General features: G+C 44.4%; 1 protein-coding gene across 5 annotated transcripts; it reads right to left on the bottom strand.

Moving 5' to 3' along the window:
* Positions 1–588: 588 nt before the first annotated feature.
* On the bottom strand, positions 589–25,025 carry IQCB1 (IQ motif containing B1). Of its 5 annotated transcripts, none has more exons than XM_090046019.1 (15): positions 24,993–25,025; positions 24,237–24,546; positions 22,656–22,769; positions 21,524–21,686; positions 20,123–20,252; positions 16,851–16,944; positions 15,214–15,313; positions 13,872–14,044; positions 12,814–12,923; positions 9,075–9,184; positions 3,922–4,064; positions 3,313–3,461; positions 2,711–2,842; positions 2,172–2,328; positions 589–1,272 (listed from the first exon to the last, which is right to left on the bottom strand). In XM_090046019.1, exons 3-15 carry the CDS (start codon positions 22,753–22,755, stop codon positions 1,043–1,045), a joined length of 1,791 nt encoding a protein of 596 aa, XP_089902145.1. In that variant the 5' UTR covers positions 22,756–22,769; positions 24,237–24,546; positions 24,993–25,025; the 3' UTR covers positions 589–1,042. The 5 variants fall into 5 exon arrangements, with proteins under 5 accessions (XP_089902145.1, XP_089902141.1, XP_089902143.1 ...); XM_090046015.1 differs by lacking the exon at positions 24,993–25,025 and adding an exon at positions 24,887–24,967; XM_090046017.1 differs by lacking the exon at positions 24,993–25,025 and adding an exon at positions 24,746–24,853.
* Between the last annotated feature and the right edge of the window lie 86 nt (positions 25,026–25,111).

Genomic DNA, 25,111 nt, shown 5'->3' with positions numbered 1-25,111 from the left:
TGTAAAGTATTTCTAGAACATCCACTACTCCAGAATCTAAACCAGGATATCTCTCATCCTCTATATTCCCATAGCTATCACAGCACACAGGGGCGTCCTATGTTTGTTTCTAAACAGACTGTTTCCATGCTCTCTCTTATGAACGAGTAGATTCTTAATTAACTATCTCCTCACTGGATGATGCCATAAGCTAAAGCTTTGACTTAATGAAGCATGTGCTTATATCCATTCCCATTCATCAAAGTACTTGGACCCTAATTCAGGACCTGATTTAACCACCTCCATAAAATTGATGTGCTTATTCAATCCTGTACCAAACAGGCAGGCTCCCTAACCTGGGGTCATCACCAGATGCAAGCCATACTGATTTGCAGAAATTTAGTCAAGGAGACACAACCATCCTTCAAATCCTGAGCTTATGTCGATTGCCTCACCGCCCACTTTAAATTTTCTGATGCATCTTCCCACCCACCTGCCTCTGTGTTTCTTGTCTTAAAACTACAGGGTGTCTCAGACCCAGGCTGTCTTTGGAAGGCACCTACCTCGTTTTGCATGCTGATGCAATCAAAGAAAAAAAAAACAGTACTCTTTCCTTAAGCACCTGTTCCAGCACTTTAATTTACAGAATGGGAAACTGAGATACTATAGCTCAGAGGTTTCCAAAGATTAAATTCTTTGTGGGTTATTTCATGAAAAATTCTTCATGGGTTATACATTTATTTTAAAACCAACAAATGCAAGATAGCAGGCACACAGATGCATGAACAGGTATGGGACCTGAATCCAAATTTAAGTGTGTGTGATGATATATATATACACACGTGATCATCTACTGTAGATGTAGAAGCTCTCTCGCTCTCTCTCTATATCTATATGAATGATTAAAATACACTGCAATTAAATAAGTCTTTGATACTAGTCACTGCTTTGTCTGAGGACAGGAATGAGTTCTCTTTTTTTGTAGCACATGCTGAACACAGCTGCTGCATAGTGTGGGATATGACCCTGGGTCAGAAAACAACTCTTTCTTTTTGCCTGTTAACTAGGAGGACTTAATTCCACCAATAAAGAGAGTTCCAAACTGAGCAGTCAGAACATCATCGGGAACTGCATCATCCTCCATGAATTCATCTTCCAGTTTCTTCCACCAGGGCCAGCGAGTGCATTTCAGTATGGCATTATGGGACTGCTTGGCTTTGGATGCTATAGGGATTGACCGACTCATAAAAACCTCAAGATCTTTTTCTGTGGCCTCCACCAATCTTGGAGCATCTGTAACAAAGAGGAAAACAAGGTGGAATTCTGTTCTTAGAAAAGGGGAAATGACTAAGTCACCACTTTCAAGCCAATCCTCCTTGCACATGGTTTTCACTCTCCTGGAGGACCACACCACCTGCACTATCCCATCACCAGCTCAGTCTCTGTGGCTGCTGATATCCATGTTTAGTTAGCATCATGCTGCAGTTATGCAGCAAACGGCAGATTAAGAAATGATGTTCAATAAGTTTCTAATGTTTGCCTGGTTTGGCTGCTTACAGGTGGTCCACCTGAGCCTGGTAACCACACTAGTTCAGTAGGCTAAGTACTGTTTCCAACAATATGCAAAGAAATGAACATTCCCAGTAATTCTCATTCAATGACCCTACTTGTCCTTCCCAATCCAGAGTGGTCAGCACAGCCCTAACTCAGAATTCAACCTTTAAAACTCCTCACCAGCAAGGGGCGCATGTGCATCAATCATTAGCCTAATTCTGCTGCAGAAAAGTGGAAAAACCAAGTCAGCCCTAGTTCTGCAAGGAAATAGCTGATAAAAAGCCTCATTCCTGGCAACCAAAAAGCTATGTGGATGATTGTAAAATGGCTGGCTCACATTACAAACAGAGCAAGGACAGCATTAAGAACTAAAGTGTAGGACCCCTCTTGTGTTTGAATTCACTTGACCTACAGCTTTGCACATGGGCAAAGCTTCAAACTTAGGAGATGCTACATATGATTTTTGAGCTATCTTGTGTGGCAAGGAAAAATCAAATATAACAGCATTTACTACTGCAGAGAAAGGAGGCTGTGGTTTCGAAAGTCTGTGAAAACTGGTTTTCACAGCATACTCCCATTTTTCTCTGTTTGCTGAGTTCATGCCATTGCCAAAACAGTGATCTGAGACAGACACATACTCATCAGCAGCTCTGCATCAGTGTTGACCTGTGCTAGCAAGGCTTGTCTGCGCTGATCGGCTCCACAATCCAGGCTGTTCCTCAGCAGGTACTGTGCCAGCTTTTCCTGAGCTTGCAGATGTAGCTCCTTACTCATTTCTTCTGACATTTGGGAAGCCTGGAGGAAAACAGTGTCATTTGTCAGTGTTAGGAACCAGTTATCATTTGCAATCTTTTGTGGGCAGATTAATGTCCAAAAACGACATCTGCATTCTTTGCCTATTTATAAACTTAATAATTCTGCTTCCTCCTGAGTTCTCACTCCAAAGCCATCCATCATCAAGTGGAGACAGTTTTCCAATTAGGTTTTACTTTGACCTGTTTTATTAGATTGATGGTAAAAAATGATTCTGGTATCCGGCTTTCAAAAAGAAATAAACAGGATTAATGTGTGCAAAGCTCATACGGGTTATCTCCATCATCAGAGTCACATATTTCATCTCTCTAATGTGTTATGTTGGGTGAAGAATGTAGAACTAAAACATCTCTCAAAGATGTACCGGATGCAGTCTGATGTAGTCATCCACCTTCTGCTGAAACATTAGTCTTTGCTCATCGGTGAGTCCCTTGAGCTCTTTCCAAGGAGACAGTGCTTTCCTTTTCCTCCGTTGTTTTTCCAAAAATTTAAGAACCTGTATAAAAGAAGGCAGAAGACCATGGCATTCACAGCCAAAGGATTTGTTTTCATGCAGTGTTTCAAATCCTTTTAAGGGCAAAAATGTCCCAGTGTGTTATCCATTAAGGTGAAGCTTAGAATTTCACACTGAAGAGGCAGACCTTGAGTGATCACATTCAGACATAAGCTGCAACATTTACATTACATTCTTGGCTTATGTGAACAGCTTGGAGACTGTAGCCTTTGGTTTCAAAGCATATTCTAGTTATGTATCTGCACTATATTTTGTAGTTTACAGTAGTTCCAAATAGTTCAGAAACCTGAGGCTCCGGCTTGTTTTTCTGATCACTTTTTGAATATATTAACATCTGGTTGCTAAATTCTTGCTCCGTTGTCATGTATAGAAGTAAACAAGTGGTCCCTTATAAGAGATTGCAATAATCCACTCAATCTTGTCTAATGCCAGAACAGAATGTATATACTTACTGTTCTCTGAACAATGACAGCTGCCTTATATTGCTTAAGGGATTGTCTTTGTTGATGAAAGTTTCTCCTTGCTCTATATCCCCTCCAGAGTTTCTGTATAGTTAGTGCTGACTTTCCTTCTAGTTCCTGCTTGCGCCTATTGACTTCCCCTAAGGAAATAACAGAAAGCCACAGTTACACAACTGGGGGTTGTGGTCCTACAAGCAAAATATGATTAGGCTTTTTAGTCCTTGCATTAGAGACCACCCGAAAGAAAAGTTCAAAACATCATTGGTGGGACAGCTGGTAACACTTCATTTGAATCAAAGCCCCACACTCTATTTTGGGTTACTGCAGGAACAAACCCCCGGGGAAGCTATACAACTGCCTCACAATCTTTAAAGAACACAAAGAGGCAGGATCTACCTTTACCCTTGTGCCTCTGAGATAAGGAAATTTCAGGCCACCTTGGTTTTGATGTGATTACTGAGCCTTAAAAGAGTGAAGATGTCCCCCACCAGAAACTTGGAGACAGCAAATACATAGACTTGGGAATTACTTGTATGAAAACCAGCTATTTTGGACACCTGGACATTGGAAGCTTTTGATACAATTAAACACCAATCCTACTAGGATGGACTATCTCCAGTAAAGTCAACTGTCGTTCATGAAAGAGTCTCATGGCCCTCTGTCTCTGAAGCTGCAGTTGCTGTTTCAGGGCCTCCTCTTCTTTTTGCCTCTTTAAAAGCTGCAATCCCTGTTCTCGTTTAGCTCTGCAATAGATGGACATATTCAGAATTAGCCTAAGCCTTTAAATTCTCAAAAACACATTTGGAATTAATCTCCAGTTTCTGTTTCCTTCTGTGTTGAATGGTCTGTCACAAAACCCTCAGAGTGAGCTGCCACCCAAACCCCTGGCACTGATCTAAAGCTCCTCTAAGGTCAATGCTGAAGTACTTAAGATAATCAAATGCTTGATAATTTAACCACAGGGTCCTGGAGCGTTCAGCAGATCTAAGTCCTCCATACAGACTGCTGTCAAACCACAGGAATGCAGTGTGGTTTGAGATAAGTTTCTAACAATGAGGGCACTGATAGCAGCCCAAGTCTCAGCTGACACAAACTGGAGTAGCCACATTGATTAACATCAGCGATTTGCATCAGAATCTGGTTCTGACCAGCCACAAAATTATCTATGCATTTTCAGTGCACCAGCCACCATTTGCTACATATGGCCTCTGCTTTACCTTGTTCAAAACCACGAGTAGTGTTTTTTTCTATCTACAAAAGAACCACACACGCTCCTTTATGTAAGGCTGATTTCTTAAGTTAGGTAGTATAAGAGTTATGTTGTAGTGGTGATGGTGCAGACTCCAGAACTTATGCAAGAGTCAAGGATTTCTTAGGGTGATATCTTTTATTAGACCAACTGTATAGTTGGGATGCAGTTAGACGAGCTTTCAAATGCAAAGCATCAGGTCTCTGATCCAGGAAGTCAGCAGAGATCTGACACAGAATTCTTTGCTTTCGAAAGCTAGTCTAACTTTATCCCAATGAAATAGTTTGTCCAGTAAAAGATACTACCCTGAGAAATCCCTGCTTCTTTCTTCAATTAGATCCTTCTCAGTGACAACGGTCCAGGAGAAATGTTGCTAGGCCTTTCTTGCCCATTAGTATCACTACTGGAAGGGTACAGCTGAGTAGCTTGCACTGGCCTTTAGCAGCATGGCCCAGGTGATTCTGTAATGCTTATTACAATAGTGCTTTAGAGCCAACCAAGAGCGCTGGGCACTTGATAAACGCAGGGTTTGCAGGGGATTCCTCAGATGAGGATGCCACACTGAGAACACCTAAACCGGATCCTAACTGTTTGACTTTAGGGACTGTCAGTCATAATTTCCCCTCAATGACTTCCTGTGGTGGAGGAGGAGGGGAACAGAGGGCATTCTTCAAAACAGAAGCTTTGACTTCAAGGAACTAGACCTTGTCTATCTGTAATTGCTGGAGATTGCCTCTTCTCCCCATCCTCCTGACTGAAAGGATTGCACTCCTAAATCTAACCACAACCTTTGCAATAACAGCAGAACAGTTTGGAGGAAGTGGCTGTCTAACTGTCCAAAGGGGTGTAGGTTGTAGCCGTGTTGGTCTAAGGATATAGGCAGACAAGGTTCTTTGGGTGAATCTGATCTCTTTTATTAGATCAACTTAAATAGTTGGAAAAAACTTTTTAGCCAGCTTTCAAATTTCAACCCAAAAGCTGGCTAAAAAGTTTTTTCCAACTATTTAAGCTGGCCTACGAAAAGAGATCAGATTCACCCAAAGAACCTTGTCTAACTGTCCAAAGGCATTTCCAAGCTCATGTACCCCAGCAATTTAAGATGATAAATCCTCATAAGAGTTCCTGATTCAGGAAAACACATGGTTTTATACCTCTATAAGCAGTGTAATACTTCAGGATCAGAAGGGACTCATGACATTTTCCAGACAAAACCTTATGCATGCTTTTCCCCCCCCCCGCAAATACTCATTGACTTCACTTCTCTAAGTAAGAAGCAATGTGAGTGAAGGGTCTGCTCTCTGGTGGGTTCCTCAAAGATATAAATCTGCTAAACTGCCACTACTGTATGTCAGGCCTTTAAAAGGTTTCTGTGATACCAACTCCCTGCAGGTGCTTCAGAGGGAAAGAGCCACACTTAAGCTACACAGGAGCACCTCTGACAGGAACAACACCCAAACCTGAAGCAAACAAACTTTAAACTTCCTTTCGTAGTTCACGACTGAAATCAGCCACTTTCTGAGCAGCACCTGTTTGTACTTTAAAACACGTCCAACTTGGCATGTGCGTGGTTAACATGGATTGGCTGGCCCGGGGCAAAGAGAAGATGAGCTGATCCTGTGACAGGAGCCTGACAAGCCTCCAGAATAAATCAACGTTTTTTAAAGTGTGCATTGTAACAGAAAAATATTTGTACGACCCTCCAACTTTCGGAAGGGAAGAGCTGGTGGGTTTTTAAGATACCCAGCTGGCATTGTAGGTGAACCACATCCAAGTTGTGAGTTTCAGTCTCGGCTATATTTAAACACAACTAATAAGTTAATGGCTTTAAAAAAATCCCCCTTTCCCCCCCATGACTCCATAAATGCAATGAAACCTGAAGTCACAACATCAGCTGCTGACTAAGAGCAGTACGGTTATAGACATTTCTAGGAAGCTTTCAAACTGTCACTCACAGGTTCCCAAGAAAAAGTCTCTTTTTAGTGTAATCCTCTAGTTGTATGTTTGAACGAGACAAATCGTAAGCCTCCAGGGAAGAGGCTACATTTTTATATCATACTAGCAAAGTGCCCACCGTGTGCCCTGCCCCCCCACACTGGGAGCACCCGCTGGCTGTGGGTGATGAGGTGCACGGCCGCAGGGTAGTGTGCAGGGAAGGGGCACGCAAGGCACAGGCCGCACCTGCCACCTGTAGCATGTGGGGCAGGGTGTGCCCCCCACACCCGCTCCCTGTGTGGCACCCTGTGGCTGCACGCCCCACGGGAAGTGTCTGCTGCACAGAGGGGGCGGCATGGGGGGGGTGCGGCCACAGGCAGCCCCGAGGGGAGCAGGCATGGGGACATGGGCAGCACCTGCCGGCTACAGCATGTGGCTGCAGGGCAGGGAGCACCCCTCATGCCTGCTCCCCAGGTGGCACCTTGTGGCCACGCGCCACGCCCACCCATGTTTTGGTGCTCCTGGCATGGGGAGCGGGCATGGTGCGTGGGGGCTGTGGCCGCAGGGTGCTGCACAGGGAGTGGGCAGGGGGGTGCGCACGCTCCAATGGCTGTGTGCTGCATTCAGCAGGCACTGCCTGTGCTCCCCTACCCGCTCCCCTTGTAGCACCCTGCAGCCATGTGCCATCCCCCCTGCCCGCACGCCACGCCCCTCCCCCACGGTCACAAGCTACACCCCCTGCAGCGGCAAGTCACACCCCCATACGGCCAGTCCCTGCGCCCCGCAGCAGGGAGCACAGCCTGGCCCCGCCTGCCTTGGCTCCCACCTCCACCTGTCCGTCCATCTGTCCTAAGGCTCCAGGCCGCGCACGCACAGCTGTCCCAGAGCGTTACAGACAGACAGAAGTGGTAAGGCTTTTATTATATTAGAATTATGTTTTGCAAACTAGGACCCTGCTCAGTGCCTCTCGATTCTACCATAAGAATAATCGTTAGTAATGATAATCCCTTCCGACTAAACAAATGTACATAAACCCCACCTAATTACTTAAACGAATTACATGAATTAATGTAAAAGGCAAGGGGTGTGTGTGTGTGTGTGTGTGTGTGTGTGTGCGTGTGTGCGTGTGTGCGCGCGCGTGTGCGCTTTTTCTAGACCAACTGTACAGTTGGGAGAAATTTTTGGCAGAAAAGCTTTGGCGTGCAAGGCAGTCTTCAGCTGATTGAAAAGCTTGACTGTCTAAACCTCTCCCAACCATGCAATTGGCCCAGTAAAAGCTGTCTCTCTCACACACACACACACCCCCTCTCGCATATTTCCCGGACCATCACAGCTACAGCATCACTCCAACACTACTATGACATGTATTAAAATCTGCAAATACTAAATAGATTATACAACAAATCAAATAAACCAGAGATGGTCTCATTGATACCCTGGCCTCCTTCCCCTGTCTTGTTATATATTACAAGTTAGACTGAGGATGTGGGCCGATGGTTTCTGTCTTATATAGGTTTGTGAGATGCCTGGTTAGTGCACAAGTATTGGCTCAAACGGACTACAGCATGCTGGATAAGACAGTGTATGGGACATAAGTGCTAAGCAAAAGGATCCCGAGCAGCTCTCTGTGGCATTATAACTCAGCCTAAGCAAAGAGAAGTATCTATGAGAAGATATGCAGCCCCCCATCAGCATTAACTCTTGTAGTTTCTTCTCCTACTTCTGAGGGTGGTCTTGCCTTGGAGTTACACATGTGGTAATGGTCTGCCTGGCAAGAAGATGAAGCACTGTGAAGCAGCTGGCAGGCCTCAATTGGTGCCTCCATGTGTCTGATTTCCCTACATATCTCACAACAGCCAAAGATTTAAGGGCAGGGGATATTTCTCATACTTCCTATCCCCCAAAAGTCTCATTAACATGCTACCCCTAATTAATAGGGCAAATAAAAGAGATTGCTTTAAGGCTTCGTTTAGGGTAGGATGTAAGATGCAATGTCAGAACATGATATACACTTGAAAACTCTAGCACAGACAAGCCAGTGTGTGCCTTAATAATACACACTAACCAAGCTGAATAACAGCCAACCAAGGAACCCGAGTTTATTATTAGACCACTTTAGCCCATTAACAATGAAAACAAGTGGTACAGGCAGCAGGTTAGCAGGTCAGTCGTTATCAGCATGGTTTTTTGTCACCTAAAAAATGTCAGTCTTGTTATCAGCAAAAGTACACAGAAGTGTACAGTATGTTTTTAAGCTTCTTGCTGTATCTGGAAGCCCAAGAAGAGACACTTGCTAGAAATGAGAGTGTCATCTGGCCCAATGAGTTAATTCAGGTCTAAACAGAGCTTTTGATAACGTGGATGCTCACCCTGCTACCACATGTTGTGCTTTCTGTTAAAATTCATAACTGATTGATTTAAAAAAAAAAAAAAAAAAAAAAAAAAAATCAGTAATTCAAGCAGTAATAGGTACAGTTTTGTTATGTAGAAAAAATAATTACTTCTGTTCACGCAGCGTGTTGGAAACAGAAACCCTCTTTGCACTAGATTAGTTTTCTTGAATGCCTTTTACCTGAAACTTCTCTGTAGAGCAGTCACTGCTTTTGGAAGCTTCTTAAATCTCTTTCTGGTCTGATATCCCCTCCATGCAGCCTGGATTAAACGGGCTGCTTTTTGTTGTCTCTGAAATAAACAAATCCACTGGTAAAATATTTTCCCAGCATCTATAAAACTCTACTTTTTGCACATTTGGAAAAAATCTGAGTGCTTGGTTAAAACTGACTCAGTGGCTGTGCCTGAAAGCTAATCTGACACCTCTCTCAACTACATAGCTGGTCCAATAAAAGATACCCCCAAAAGCCCCCAAAATCCTAGCCTTCAGTTTTCACTGGAATTCACCATTTTTGAATTGTTGGGTCAAGCTAAGCCTCTATAAATAAGATATCTCATGAAACCTACGTTCTGACAAAGGCAGCTGTTGTGATCAACTGGTTAATTATCAGTGTAGTACATGAATGACTCAGGGAGGGCAAACCTACCTGCTAACAACATTTTTTACAGAAGCAGAGTAGCTAAGAAAAATACCCCACCTGAAGTTAGAAATTCTAGCATAGGTCTTGTTATGTAAAGACTGATCCAGTCTAGATAGGCAGGAAAGAATCAAAGCATGGGTTTACTGAAGCGACTAGATAGTATTATTTGTCTGTAAACTATGCAAACATAATTGGGAGTCAGCGAGACAAAGCAAACGTGGAACCTCAATTATCTTTTTACTCAGTTATTTTTCAAACTAGGACAGTGCTTTAAGATTAAAACAATCCCAGAGTTATAGCTCTTAAACACTGGGGGACAGATTAGAGGCCCTGAATCCCTGACACTGTCTTCCTAAGGTTTAAGCAGAACCTTGGCCATAGGAGACTGGTGCCACCTTAGTCGGGGGGGGGAGGCATGTGCCCTGCAGCGACCAGTCAGCAACTGGGGGGGGGTGTCCCCCCCCATGGCCAATCTCACTGACTGGGGGGTGGGGGTCCCCCACGGCAAAACTCACCAACCAGAAACCAAAAGTGGTTGCTACATCTGGCACTCCCACCCCCCCAGCCAGCACTCGCCGGGGGGTGGGGTGGGGTGGGGTGTCCTGCCTGCCTTCCCCACCCATTGCCTAAGCAGGGAGCGCAGCCGGTCAGGGGGTGCACCAGCACTCTCAGGCGGTGCACGTACACCCCTGTGTACCTCCTACACGCTGCCACTGACTTGGCTCAACAAAGTCTCAGCTTCTAGCAAGATGCCCACCCCCACCCCCCTTCAGCACTACTTCTCAGTTTACCAAAGTCTCACCTTCTAACCAGGTTACCCCCTCGCCTTCCCCTTCCTGGAAGGCGACCATGCTTGGCTGGACTGCCAAAAATATAATAAGCAGGGAATTTTAAGGGCTTTGCAAATCATACTTGGAAGATGATCAGCATGTGACATCTTCCTGGAAGAAGATAGAGAGGTTCAACAATAAGGGGTCAACAAGGTGGTACACGTACCAAGTGGTGAAATACAGTACAGTTTCATGGGTAGCTGTGTAGTAACTGGTCACCAGTTTTCTTACATGACCATTAGAATCTAATTGGTTTCTATAGTTATTCAATGTATAACAAAAGTAAAACCAGTACTCTTCTATCAAACTTCAAACATGTAAACCCCTGTGCACTTCCCTTCTACCAGCCAGTTTGATAAGCCAGCTGACAGGAATACTCACTTTAGGTATACTCATTTTTTTAAAGCTTAATATGTACTGCATACAGCGAAGCCCTGGCCTCCTCAGCCACCAGCATTGCTAGCATTCAGCAAGACAGTGTTAGGGGAACAGTGCCTCTAGTCTAATTAACAGACAACCCTTGAAATGATGTTTCTGAGAAATCTGAGTGAGTGATTTTGTTGTCCAGACAAATGAGATACATGCCTAATCTTTGTGAGGCCGTGGCTAGTACAGGGGTGGGAAAAATATGGCTGTGAAATGGATCTGGCCCACCAAGTGATTCTGTTAGGTCTGTGTTGGGTCCCTCGGCCTGCCTGGCCCAGGTGCAGGGGGCAGCCCAGGCCATGGCGCATGCATTCGGTCCTCCTGCCCCCAGGTGCGGAGGTGCTGCCTGGTGTGGAGCACAGCTGTATCCCCAAATGTGGCTCTTGGGCATGCCAGGAGCTGTAGTACACAGGGCTGGGCAGCACCCCAGCAGGGCAGGGGTGGCTCAGCAGCCAGACTGCTTCCCAGAAGCACCCTCAGTGGCAGTTCCTTCCGGCTGCTGCTGCCAGCATCTTTGCTGCTGCCACTGGACCCAGCCCTGTTGCGCAGGTACCCTGGCCCATCTGTCCTGCACCCACCAACCAGGGGCACTGGACAAAGCGGACCAGTGGGGTCTCCATGAAGACTGGCCTGGGACTCCCATAGGCAGGGCACACTCAGGTCAGAAGGATGGGATGGGGCTGCTGCTGGACAGGGAGCAGTGTCCAGGAGCAGGGTGGGCAGGCGGGGCCAGGAACACAGGGTGGCGACAGCACAGGGCTGGAGCAGAGCCATGATTTGCTCCCCACACGTCTTGGCAACAGGCGTGGTTTCTGCAGGCAAGGACAGCAGCTGCCTGCAGAACCAGCACCTGTCAAAGGGACATGCGGGGAGCAGATCGCAGGTCTGCCCCAGGCCTGCACTGTCACTGCCCCATGATCCTGGTCTTGGCCCCACCTACCTGTCCCACTCCTGGACGCCACTCCTTGCCTGCCTGCGGCCCCATGCCATCCACCCAGCCAAGTGTGCCCTGCCTGCACGGGTCCTGAGCTGGTCTCCCTGGAGACCCTGCCTGCTTGTTCACCTGCGCGCTGTCCAGTGCTCCTGGCAGTGGGTGTGGCGTGGTCAGCCCCAGGGCTGGATAGGATCTATTGGCCCCAGCCCCTTACTCCCCTGCTGTGCCAGGTGGTATAAACAGGCGTGGTGGGAGGCTGAGGCTGGGTCAGCACCCCTGCCCCCTCCAGCCCTCCATAGCCCACCAAAACTCCTTGAGTGGCTCTCCAGTCCAAATAATTTCCCAACCCCGGCCTAGTAGGTTTTCTTACAGACCACTTCTTCTCTCTTATATGTAAGGTGACCATATGTCCTGGTTTAGCTGGGACAGTCCTGGATTTCAGAGGCTGGTTTCAGCCAGTTGCTGAGAATTATAATTTATGTCCCAGAAATGCAGGGGCACAGGGTGCAGTTTGGCCAGGAGTCAGAGTGGCATAGAGCACCTTTCAGGTGGGCAGGCAGCCAGTATTTGCCTGGCATGCTGCCCCTGCCCTCCTCCTCCTGACTTGTGAGAGTGAGGGGAGTGGGGAGCAATGTCCCAAATGAATTTCCCACATTTCCTTATGGTCATCTCCCCATGGTCATCTCTACTTACATGGTCTCTCATTCTCTCCAGTATTTGACTATCTCCCAAGCATTTATAGAACCAACTTTACAATGCCATTGTGAAGTTGGGAGTATTATTTTTGGTCTGTTATAGATAAGAGAACTAGATTAAGAGGCTTTCACAAGATTGCACAGGAAGTAAGTTGCTAAGCTGCAAAATGATCTCAAAATCCAGTTTAGTAAGGTAATCACAAGACTACTTCTTGATTGCCATGTCATCAGTACTGGAAAGCTCAGAAGTGATAGAGGAGAAAATGAAAAGGTTGTAAACTTAAAGATATGTATGCATTGTGAACTTCGAAAAGTGGATCAAAGTAGCAAAAGTATATTCACATAAGCAAATAAAAGTCCACCACCACAGAAAATTCTCTTTAAAATTCCACACCTGGATTTCACTTTCTTGGTAGGATTCTGAGTACAGCAGGTCTAAAATTTGATTAAGATCCCTGTCAAATCCTTTGCCAGCCCACTGCTTACTGAGAAGAGTTTTTAATCCTAGGTGAAAGAGAAAAAAAGTTAGCATGTTATATTGTTCAAGTGAATATTTAATTTCAAGATTTCAAACCCGTGACCATAAAATTGACTATCGGGGGATCAAACATTATTGTACATGTGACTGACTGCAAAGGAACATTAAATCAGGCCCCAATGTAAAGGCAAGCAGTTACCTTTGAGTTTCAATGTAAAACATTACTAATGATTAGCTGGTGTTGCCATCGTTGCAAAACTGTTGTGTGAGGATACAGATTTGTAGTCAGACTATCTAAAGTTACATCTATGTGACTGCCAGATAAAACTATCAACAGGTTTTTCATGTCTGATCATCAAGTCAGCAAAGAACTTTGAAGATAAAGCACTGCATAAATGCTAAGTGTCATGAGAACTCCTTCCATATTCACCAGAGCAACTTGTTTGCTCAGGACTGAGAGGACATGTATATACGCACATATTAATGTGACACAATAAACTCTGGTGCTTATCGTGCTGAAGTTTGTTGCTTCTGGGCACCATGTCTACACGTATGCCCAGGACTGCGGCATGTTGAGCTGGGTCAGAGCAGTTCCTGCTGGCAGGGGGCCCCGGGATCAGCTTCCCCATGGGCTGCTCCAACCCAGCTCAACATGCCGTGGTGGGGCTGGTGGAGGCATGAGGGGCTAGCTGGCAGGCAGCCCCCTGCACTGAAGCACCCTCATGTCCCAGCCAGCTCCAATCAGCATCTACATATGCACTACTTCAGAATAAAAAACTCTGCAGCAGGATTGTACTTATATTTACAAGTACTACACTGATGCAGTGTTTATTAGTTTACTCAAGCCTAATTGCCCTGCACATGTAGATGCCAAGACCTTTACTGAGAAGCCAGTTAGCCTATTGTGCAGTAAACGTCTCATGTAGACACACCCAGTGTAATTCATTCCTAACACAAGAAGTAGAAAGACAAACCTTTGTAGCGGGTACTAAGTAAGTTCACAAGGTGGGGGTGAGATTCTGCCACTAGCAGCAATGATTTTGTAGCAGCATTTCCAGTGACAGGATTGGTGGTAGATGAAAGCTTATACACAAGTTCATCTAAAATAGAGTGAAGAATCTTCTCATCTACTTGAAGCAAAACAGCACTAATGAGAAAAAAGAAAAGAAACAGAATTAGGGATGTTACAAAGTATGCCTATTTCAATAACAGCTTCATTCTTTGGAGGCTTTGACACTAAGTTATTTGGAATACATGACTTGCAGAACTAATAATTTGATCCAGTATAGGAAGGAGCAGGGGAAGGAGGAGTCTTTTGCAGTTAGGTCCTTCTATTCCAATGTCTCTCTAGCTAATGTTGGATTTACATTTCCTATAGGTATAGTTGTGATGCAGGAATGAAAGAGACATTTTGCTTAATTGCTGTCACCTTGAGAGAGATCTTGGCGAGTTCAGTGTTAAAGCACTTTTCTGTGTCAGAGCCATAGGACACTTTTACATGTGCTCCAACATGTTCTGATTAGAACGTGTCAGAGCAGACTCGATCCATCGAGCCTGCTGGAGTGTTCTAACTAGACTGCTCCAGTGCGCTGCAGCATTTTTTGTGTATTCAGCATCCTGTATTTCAAAATGGTGGCAGGGAGGCTTTAACTAAAGCTTGAACCAGCTTTAGTTAAAGTGCCCTCACTATCATTTTGAAATGCAGGATGCTGAATACACAAGACGCTGTGGGCATCTGAATTAGAGCAGCTCCTAAGAGCCACTCTAATTAAAATGCTCTCCCCCCCGATCCCCACCAACCTGGAGCACATGTACAGGCACCCATAGGGACCTTATGGACCAATTCTTTACTCAGACACACTGATCCCACTACTAACAATTGTTAATTTACGTTGCCCTTTCCATCTTCAAAGCACTATGCAGGAAAAAATATACCTTAAAATACCCCTCCGTGGTAGGCTGGTGAATTCTGCTTGCAGAAAAGTAAGCTGGAGAAAAGAGAGATTACTAATTTGCCCCAAATCACAGGTGACTCAACAGCAGCCAGGACTGTAACTGAGGACATATTTCAGTGAACTGAAATCTATCATTACAGGAAGAATTAAACAAAACAAAACATTTCCAAAGCAATGTAAGGATACGGAAAACTGTCTATTTTGAGACGTCAACAGCAAAAGCTCAAGCTATTACAAGACAGAGACAGCATGAGTTCTGTATACAAATGCTTCTATTTTCCAAAAAATCAGCATCAAGTGGATTTTTAAATGTCAGATTCAAAAAAGGAAAAATGAATAGAATGATTTGAAAGTAACAAACCTGTTGACCCTCAAAATATTCCGTAATACAGACATCATTGCGGTTGCAGTTTCAACATCATCTGTCAGCAGCAACTGCAGGAAATGATCATTCTTCAGCACTGTAACAAAAAAACAAAGAAACAGAAAATTAAGGAATAATCAAAGCTGTAGATTTAAAGTCAAATAGCCGGTCCTTTTTAAGAACTACAGTAAATTCACAGAACTATAAAGCAATTTCCAAGCAAGTAAAACCAGGATCACTGTGTTCCAAGTTAATTTTTTTTTTTGCAATTTTTCTGCTGAAACAGATTGGGAAGAGTAAAATGTATCAGTAACCAGAGGTTTTGCTTTTACTGGGTTTTTCTGGTGCTGGTGGAAATTCCTGAATACTTGTGATGGAACACTGAAAAAAAGTTTCAAGTACAGGAAGCCACAAAAGTCAAGTTTCTTTTTAGAGTAGCATACGTGTCTCAGACTCACCTGCCCAGCCAGACCAGACCCAGGCCCAGCAGTGGAGCAAGCAACATCATTTGTCCCCCACTGCTGACATGCATCCCCAGTGGTGCTCTATTTCCCAAATTTTGGCAGCGGGACCCCCTGCTCACACTGACCCCAAGTTCCCAGCGCCTCTAAGAGCCCCACAAACCAGATAACAGTTCTGTGGCTGGATCTGGCCCATGGGCTGTATATCTGATGCTCCTGCAATAGCGTATGAGGCAATACTTTTTAGTAGCTAGGTCCTTGAACCTCAATCTCTTACATCAATGCAACTCCATCGACTTCCGTAAAGCTGCATCTCTTTTACTCCAGTAAAACAGACTTGAGAATCAGACCCGTTATTTTCATTTCACAATTATTCAGTTAATTCAGTTTTTAATATATATTTAAATTTTTACACATATCACACATATTGCATTTTTTTCCACGTTTTTTTAAATACTGACACAGGAGAGAGAGGGGCACAAGAGGTGAAGGTGTCTTGCTGTGACCCCAGAGCTATGAACTGAACCATGACTCAGAATGAGAAAAGCAGCTGGATGTGATGCTAGCCACATCACTCCCTGCTGTGCTGGTGACTACAGAAACTGAAGGGTCATCTGGGCTAAGGCAGATCTTTGACCTTTTCTGACAAAACCAAATTCTGCTGTCTGGTTAGTCAGCGGAATTTAAAATGGGTGTTATTGAGAGCTGATGCTATAGTTCCATTTTGTTAGCTATTTGTGCACTGTACACCCTGTCAAATTTATCCTCTTGTATAAAAGGACAGACGGTGCAATGAGACAAACTCCTGAGCCCATGCACAAACCATTTAAGAAGGGAGAGGTGAATGTCCAAGCTATATTTTACTAGGAAAAAACCCCTCTGATTTTAAGACAAATAATTACTAGACAGGCTGTGGGAGAAAAAAAGCTGTATTTGATGTCTCCAAAACCATAATAGAACATGCTAATTTTCTTTAATATTTGCTCTTTTAATGACCAATGTTGTTGTTATGTTATACGGATGTCTCTACAACAGGTTATTTAAGAGACCAATTTAAAATATATGACAAATAAGCATTGGTAAAAAAAAACCTGGCTTCATTGTAATTGCATTAAAATTCAGAACTTTCATAGATATGTTATGATGCATTTAATTCCCAACACTTTCTCTTACCGCACTCTGCTAGCTGAATATGCCCGCCAAACAGCCAGCAGATGGCATCGGTTACTATCCTGAAACAGCGTAAAAATTCACTTTTTTCTTCATCCTGAACAAAAGAAACCGCGTACATTATACCTACATGCATAGACACATACACACTTCCCTGTGGACTGTGTATTCAGATGGTGGGAAGACTTTTGTGTTCTAAAGAACCTAAGAGCTACATCAACAGAAATTTTAACCCCTAATAGAGCTTTCCAAGCCAGACATATTGAAGGAAGGGGCTAAATAAAAAGTAGCCTGCTAGTCCTCCCTACTGGGAGATAAGTCAAAAGCAGCAAACTGAATAAACATTTAAATTCTAGAAACTCAACAAGGCAGCCATACTGGCAAACATCATTATGGACAAAGGGTGGAAGGGTCCTGTTCATTCCCCAAACAATGTCTAAAAGCCCAGAGAGGTTATGAGAAGATAATATAGCCCCTCTAAATACATTTGGCAGTAGATGCAGAAGAGGAAAACATGTTATTTAAGATAAATTACAATACTGCATAAGAAAAAAAATGGATACATATTGGCCAACTGTATACTTAGACAAGAAATTAGAAGAAAGTCCCCGACCATCAGCATATCAAGATTCTGGGACAGCCTTTCAAGGGTAGGAGGTAATAACAAACATAAATTTTATGATGGAGTTTCATCAGATTATGAAAGGGACTGTATGATGTGCTCTGATGTGCCTGCCTGTGATAGCAGAGGCCTGACACCCTTTCCCTATACATCAAACTGAACCATGAAAAGAAATATTAGTAGGATGATTGAGGGAATAGAAAGGCTGTCTATCATGTGGAAGATGAGTTATTAAGACTGGCAAAACAAAGGTTGTTAAATACCAGGGAAGGAAAAGAAGTACTTAAGCTAAAGACAATGGTGGCACAAGAATAAATAGACATAAACTAGCCATGGACAAATTCAGACATGAAAACAGAAGATGGTTTTCAGTCATCAGAAGAGTAAGATAATGAACCAGCCCCTGAATACAAGGAGTAAGGCCAAAAACCAAACTAGTAGATGGAGCTTAATCAGCTTACAACAGAGATTAGATGATGTGGATGCCCACAAAGGCAGGGACTGACCCAGAAAGTCCCTTCCACTCCTACGTTCCTATGATTCAGATTCACATGCGTTGTAGAGTATGGACTATTGTGCACACACAATCTGACAGTAAATCCTGTACTCTAGGCTTTGTCCACAATGCTCATGCACAGCGTATCACTGTATTTGGTTCTTAGTGGCAAAGGGAGATGCAAGATAACTTTACAGCTTGGCTTTTTAGTATATCTGCTACCTGTTATGCGAATACTGTATTTTCTTGCATACAACACCCACCTATTTCCCCCAAAACCTGGTTCTGGAAATGGTAGTGGACTTTATCTGTGGAAAAATATGGTACAATCAATTTCTGCCACTCTGGGCAAAATGGAAAGTAAAATCTGCAGTGACCCACAGGGAGCAGAACAACAAGCAGGCCTGGCTCTCTAGCTGCTGCCAGTCAGTTATTTCCTACAAGGAAAGATCCTTTTTCCCCTTCTCCCTTTCAAAAACAAGTTACGGATCTTAATCTGTGGCATGCTGTACATGAGAAAATATGGCCTGTTGATTTACAAAGGCATTAACTCAATCTTCTGAAGTATGCATAGAGAGTAAGCCTAATTTTGATCTAATTTACAATGGTAATAGCTCAGAATAAGACTCGGTATATCTAGAATATTTAATTTACACGGTATTAAGTACGTGACTATCTTTGACAGACAGGCCTTTCCCAGTCCACTGGCAGTCAATACATGGCAAGGCAATTAAGAGAAAAGCAGTACCAAGGGAAAAGTTACTGGATACTCTCCTCCCCCGCCTCATCCACACCCTCTTTAGAGGATCTGTTCTTTTCCTGATAACCCCCTGCAGCCCACATATATATAGGCATAATGAATGCCAAGGTTTAGAAAGAACATATGGACAATGAAGATCTCAGAGGTCTATGAGGCAGGCTGGAAGTGTCACCTAGCCTTGAAGCTCTGTCTGGTACAATGTGATTCCCAAAACCCTGCAGAGTGAGGAGTCAGCTTGATGTTTGGTTCCCTCTGGACCACATAATTAGAGGTTTAAGTTCTAGCCTACAGTCTATCTTGTGCTAACCCTCAAGAAAAATCCTGCACCAAAGTGGATGATTCAGCAGCATGTGGGCTGAGGCACATAATAAGAAAGTGTAGGGAAAATTACATGCAGTGGGTAGACTAAAGCCTTCAGTCTCCAGGGACGTTGATCAGAAAGCTTCCACAAATGCTGAACTGCACTTAAAAGACCCAAACTAACAGAATATGTCATACTGCTGATACATAATCATTTCTCAGGAAGCATATGGTGTCCAACATAACACAGTGTATGAAAACTCTGACTAACTGTGAGGAATGAATCAGCCAAAAGGAAGTGGGATGTGAAGGGGAAACGTTATATGAATAGAATCAATCAAAACCCGGGTGGTATAGGAGTTACTTCATTTATAATGGTATTATCTTCTGATCCTATGAACTCATACAGTTTTAAAAAACCTGAGAGTTCTGCCATTCAATAAATGTACTTCTGGAGCAAGGATGTAGTGGTTTTCCTCTTTACAAAAAGAGGCAAACATTTGAAAACTACCAGTTCAGAGAACTTCCATCTTGGAAATTTTGGCCAAATTCAGATTCCAGCTCTTCTGACTTCGAGCCTGGTTCCTCAAGGCCATCTTTCCAAATACGACCATTTTTGGGTTTTGGGGTTTTTTTGCCTAGCTAAATAAAGTGCTAAGACCAAATCAGCTGCCAAGGTGGAGCTCATTATTTTGAGTGTGCGCGTGTGTGTGTCTGTGCATGTCTGCATATATTAGGACTCTGTCATGACTTGTAGGCCCCCACATTGTTTTTGCTGGGCTTCTCTCCTTTTAATTTACAATTGTTTTCTTCACCAGAATTACCTGCCAGTAGAAGCCAAGTGTCTCTGGGTAAGCCTACAATAATTTGCACATGCAAGATGGAGGAAATGTTCTGTGACAAAAGATTATATTTTCAAGACTCCAATGCAAGCTGTTAACTTCAACAGAAAGAGATAATGTAATTTCTGCAAAATACCTTTCTACAGTATGGCATATCTGTAGCTGAGGCCTGCTAATTCAGTAAAGGAGTTTAGAAATGTTGCCAAAAGGTTACAAAATGTTCATGCTGCTCACTTAACTGTGCAATTCAAATACCTTGATTGCTCGAATAAACCGGGCTTGCAGACGTCTTCCCAAAAACAGGAGGTTCTGTGTAGCTGAAGGAAGTAATTTACCGTAAAACTCCTCTGGATTGTCTTTCACCTCTAATCCTACGCAACACTGACTGCAATGAAAAAGCACAATCTGAACTTGATAGGGTCTGTTTGAACAAAAGCAAGTGAATAAACATCACTACAGCATGCACGCCTTACTGGAACACATATTCCAACACCAAACAATAGTCAACTGTTGCAACTAGCTCCCAGATATCTACCTCAAAGAAAGCAGAAGCATTGGGTGGTGAGAGAGGGGATGGCACACCCTAGACTAAGCAACAGCTTGGGTAGATTGCCCATTATAGCTTCAGGGGAGCTGTTCTTATCTGTTCCACATGTCTACATGCTGCAGGAACTGGCACTGTGAAACAACAAGAGAGGTGGACTTATCAGGAAATGGAGGCAGGTTTTATAAATGAAAATCCCCCATAAAAATAAAAGCACTAAAAAGTTAACCCCCCGACCAATTTGGGGTTTGCTCTGCAACTTTCCTTTTTGTGAAGAATGCATTTGACCTTAGGAGCTTGAGTTTCCAGTTTATAATTCAATATTTACCCCATATTACTACCTTAGAAGGAATATATTTAGAAGAAACTTGTACTAGGTACATGAGCAATTTTTCTATTTTGCTTTGCACTACATACAGCTGGACAAACAGAAGAAAATAATTCATGATCTTTTGGTGAAGTTTGTTTTGCAATGCAACTGAACCTTGTTTTCCATTTGCCTCCCCTGAATGTATCCTGTGTGAGTTTTGTTCATCTGAAGGGGTCATGGAAAACAAATTCTGGGCATGCAGCTAGGATAGATTTAATTACAAAAGGGCCTGTTTTATGACTAAAATAAAATTGTTTTGCCTGGAAGCAGAAGTAGTTTATACAGGCTGGGTCATCCAATCTGGAAACAGCAACAGTATTCCATATTACTTTGATGATTCATTTTGCATCTCCTAGCAAACTCTGAATATTAAAAACTCTTCCTGAAGGGATGATAAAAATGAGAGCTAACTTCCCGATGGGTTAGGGAAATGGAAATACATTTTAAATTGAGGGGAGTGTAAAGAAGATGGAGACATTTCACAAAAACTCAAGGCTAAATCCAAATTATGAACTGTTCCCATCAAGCAGGTGGTCCAGCATACTGAAATACAATCTATATCAGGTCAACAGGACCAGTGGGCTTTGGCTTGACTTCTCTGCTCATTTATGCTAACCTGGACTTTTCCTGGAAAGCAAGCCTTGTTCTGGACAACCGCGTACACAGACCAGCTTGAAAAGAAAACAGTAAGAGGAAAGACTGAAAGGAGAGGAAGCAATTTGATAGCCACACTGCATTTTACCTTACAGCCTCTGCTAGCTGAGCAGCAGTGGCCCAGCCCCCTTGTAGTCGAGAGTAGTCTTGTCTCAGGACCAACACACAATACTGAATCAGATCATAGTAGTAGAGCTCCTGTTTAATTTTCTGGGACTGTTTACTTTCCAAAGAAACACTATCCAAAATTTCTGGGAAATGAAAGAGAGAAAAAGTTTCTGAGGGTCAGGAAAGCAATTAAAAAACAGCTATACTTCCAAATACAAAAGGCGCATACCTTAAATCAGTAACGATAAAGTCAAATTTATATGTCTACAACTATTATAAGTAATTAAGCTCAGTTTCTGCTTTCTAGTTACACACTCAAGAGACTACAGAAAGAGCATAAAGTGTATTTTACTGCATGTAACATGCACTGAAATATAATATGCCCATTTTTGAAAGGCAGAACCTGCTCTTTCTGTATTTCTTGCATATTATGCACACCTAAAACTTCCAATAGCTGGTTTTTGGGGGGAAGAGTGTGTTGTATGTGAGCAAATATGATATATCATCTGGGATATAGGTCACATGAATAAATTTGCTAGTCCAAATAAAACCATGATGAATATTAACTGTGAGAGAGCTCTTGTTGGGTTTCTTATAATTGCAACTGAATATCAGAACTGGATACAGCTGTTCCCCACCATTTCTATAAGCTGCGGTAACACTGCTATAGTGGATCTCACTGGAGTTGGTGAGATGATTTGTTAGCTTTATGTCTCCTGCTTGGTATCACCTCCACCCTTGCTAGCTACATGCGCTCAGCTCTCTCTCTCATATGGGATTCTGACCAAGGGATGGATTCCAGCCCAGAAGCAGCATGATTTTTACAGGAACTGTACTAGCAACAAGGGATAAGAAGAGAAAAATCACAGAGATGCTGATCCTTGTCTAGACAGAAGGCACCCTTCCATTCTACTCCCATCCCAGCCTCCTCTCTTGTTCCCAAGTTAAATCGTACTTGGGAAGATCTGCAAGAAATTCCATGTTGTCAGCCTTGCAGAATTACCTGCAGTCCCTAGAGATGTACTCAAGGAAAGAGGCCACTGCCTCTCTTCATCTTAATGAAAATTCTGATCAACAATCCTCCACCTTTTACATTAAAAATCTTTATTTACCTTTTAGCTTTAACAGCAACACGGGAACATCTTGATTGGAGCTCTCAGTGACCTGAGCAGCCAGAGCCAATATTCTGGGATCTACGGCTGCTTCCTTCATTTTGCAAGCGTTTGCTGTAATTTAATAAAAGGAGACAGAAAACAAAAGCAGCTAGCAGCAAAACTAATATACATCACACCCTGAACTATTTACCAAAGGAATAATCAACTAAGATATCGTTCAGAGAAAAAGAACTAGTAAATCTGTACCAGGTATGTCCATGCATAGATATGCTCTGTGTGTGTGTGTGTGTGTGTGCGCGCGCGTGTGCATGCGCACACGCACCCCACCCATTTGAAAATTGATTCTTAAGTGTTCTTGCACAGGTCATAGTGGAGAACAGGAAGGCTGAAGAAACAAGAACGAACTTTTCATATCATCTCATGAATATTCTCTTAATCAAAGTCTAACAAATCTGAAAGAATACAAAACCCATCAATAGAAACAAACTCTTCAGACTGTCTACACATGCATATTCATAATGCATTGCCAACAGGAGTTGTGAAATAGAACAGGATAGGATGACTCGAGACAGAAATAAGAATATTAAAACTAGCTAAAATAGGTTTGGTTCAAAACAAATAAAGGATCGATTTCAGTTCACATCCCCCTTCTATGATGAGATGTAACTGGTATAAAAGGGACAAACCCCACTTGAGAATGCCATTCTACATGTTTTCTTAAAAAAGCTGAATATTAGCACTTGTCCTAGGCTCCCAATATGCTCCTGAACTCGAAGGAAGGAAGAAAAACAAGCTAGTTTGGAGCACTGGACTGGCAATCTTAAAAACTTGGGCTGGACCCGATGGTCTCGTGAGGTCCCTTCCAGCCCTAATGTCTATGAAATGTATGACACTCCTCACTTTGCCATAGACAAAGCGATCTCAAACAATTCACCTAACCCTGTCTGTGATTCAATTGTAAAATGGGAAAATATTTCCCCAGCCCCCTGGCACCCCCTTCCCCTTCTTAATGTCTTTTTTATTTAGGCCCCAGTCCTGAGATTTGCACAGGTTTGGAAGATATGTCTTTGATGCAGAAACTGTCTGTCTTCTTAAGGTGGCACCCAATGAACAACTCACCATGGGGTAAAAGAGAGTGGGGTTTCACCATGAATCAGCTACTCTGCAATTACTGCCCTTGTGTATGGTTTTACTCCACAGTAAGCAGCAGCTAAGCTGCAGCAACTTGTCCCTCATGGAAAGAGTGACCAGAGGTTAACTTCCACTTCACGTGCACGCAGGCCTGGAAGCCTAGCACCTCCCCACAGATTTGGGGTCAGGAAGGAATTTCAGCCCATGGCCAAGCTAGTATGGATTGTGGGGGGGTTTGCCTCCCTCTGTAGCAGGGGCTGTGGCCGCCTACCAGGATCACTCCAGTGGATATTAACAACCTGCTCCAGAAGCGGGGCGTAGGCTGCTGTGGCTCCCTGTTTTACCTGCGGCAGGTCATGGCGTTATGTCTTGTGTTGTGTCAGGGCTGACGGTCACCTCACCCGGAGTTTAGCTGATGGATGGTCTAGGAGGGTTTGGACGGCTTACCTCAGGCCAGGGCTGGACTAGACCTAAGAGGTCCCTTGCAGCCCTACAGATATCTGGGCAAAACGTGGCTTGCAGGAACTTCAGTATCAGTCTCTTGCTCCCTTTCTTTGCCCCTTCATTCCTGGAGGAAGATGTACCCCGCTTCCTGGCTTCAGCCCCCTCCCCAGGGGCGCAGGTCTCCACCGTGGCCTCTCCAGGATGGTCTCCTCCCGTGCAGGAAGCAGGGCGCTAGAGCACGCGGTCCAACACGTTGGGCCCCATCTTGGACAGCCGTGAGCTGGAGCGCAGCAAGGCGGGCGCCTGCTGGGCGCTGTCGGGGGAGAAGAGACGCGTGAAGATGCCAGCGCCTTGGACCAGGCCAGCAGCATCGCCCCACACTTGCCCGCTGGCGGTGGCCGCACAGCAGCCCCCCATCCAGGCCTGATGCTGGCCCCTCCACCCCAGCCCCATGCGGGCAGGGCCCCTCCCCCACCCCAGACTACCAGAGCCCCTTCCCCTCCCCAACTCACCCCCACTGGCGGGCCCCACACCCAGGCTCCTCCCCCCTGGGCTTTCAGGCCCCCGCCCGCTACCAGGACTCTCCCCGCCAGGTTCGCAGGCCCTGCCCGCCCCCACACTTTTACCCCCCGGCAGCCCTTCCCCCTCTTGACCTTCCCACTAGCAGGCCCCTCCCCCACTAGCGGACCGAGGCGGTCCCACTTCCTCCGAACGGCTCCGTATGCAAATGAACCCCTTCCCAGCCCCCCCCGCCCTGACCTCACGTCAGCCTCAACCAACCGTCGGCTCCGCCCCGGGGGTCATTTGCATACCAGCCCACCGGAAACTTTGCCTACGGGCCCCGCCCCCCCCGCTGCCCGGAGTGACGGGAGGGCGGG

This window comes from Crocodylus siamensis, chromosome 4, assembly GCF_052110815.1.
Source record: "Crocodylus siamensis isolate JL-2025a chromosome 4, ASM5211081v1, whole genome shotgun sequence".
Lineage (NCBI taxonomy): Eukaryota > Metazoa > Chordata > Crocodylia > Crocodylidae > Crocodylus > Crocodylus siamensis.
Note: the sequence above shows the minus strand (reverse complement) of the source record. Positions and strands in the feature narration are given on the sequence as shown.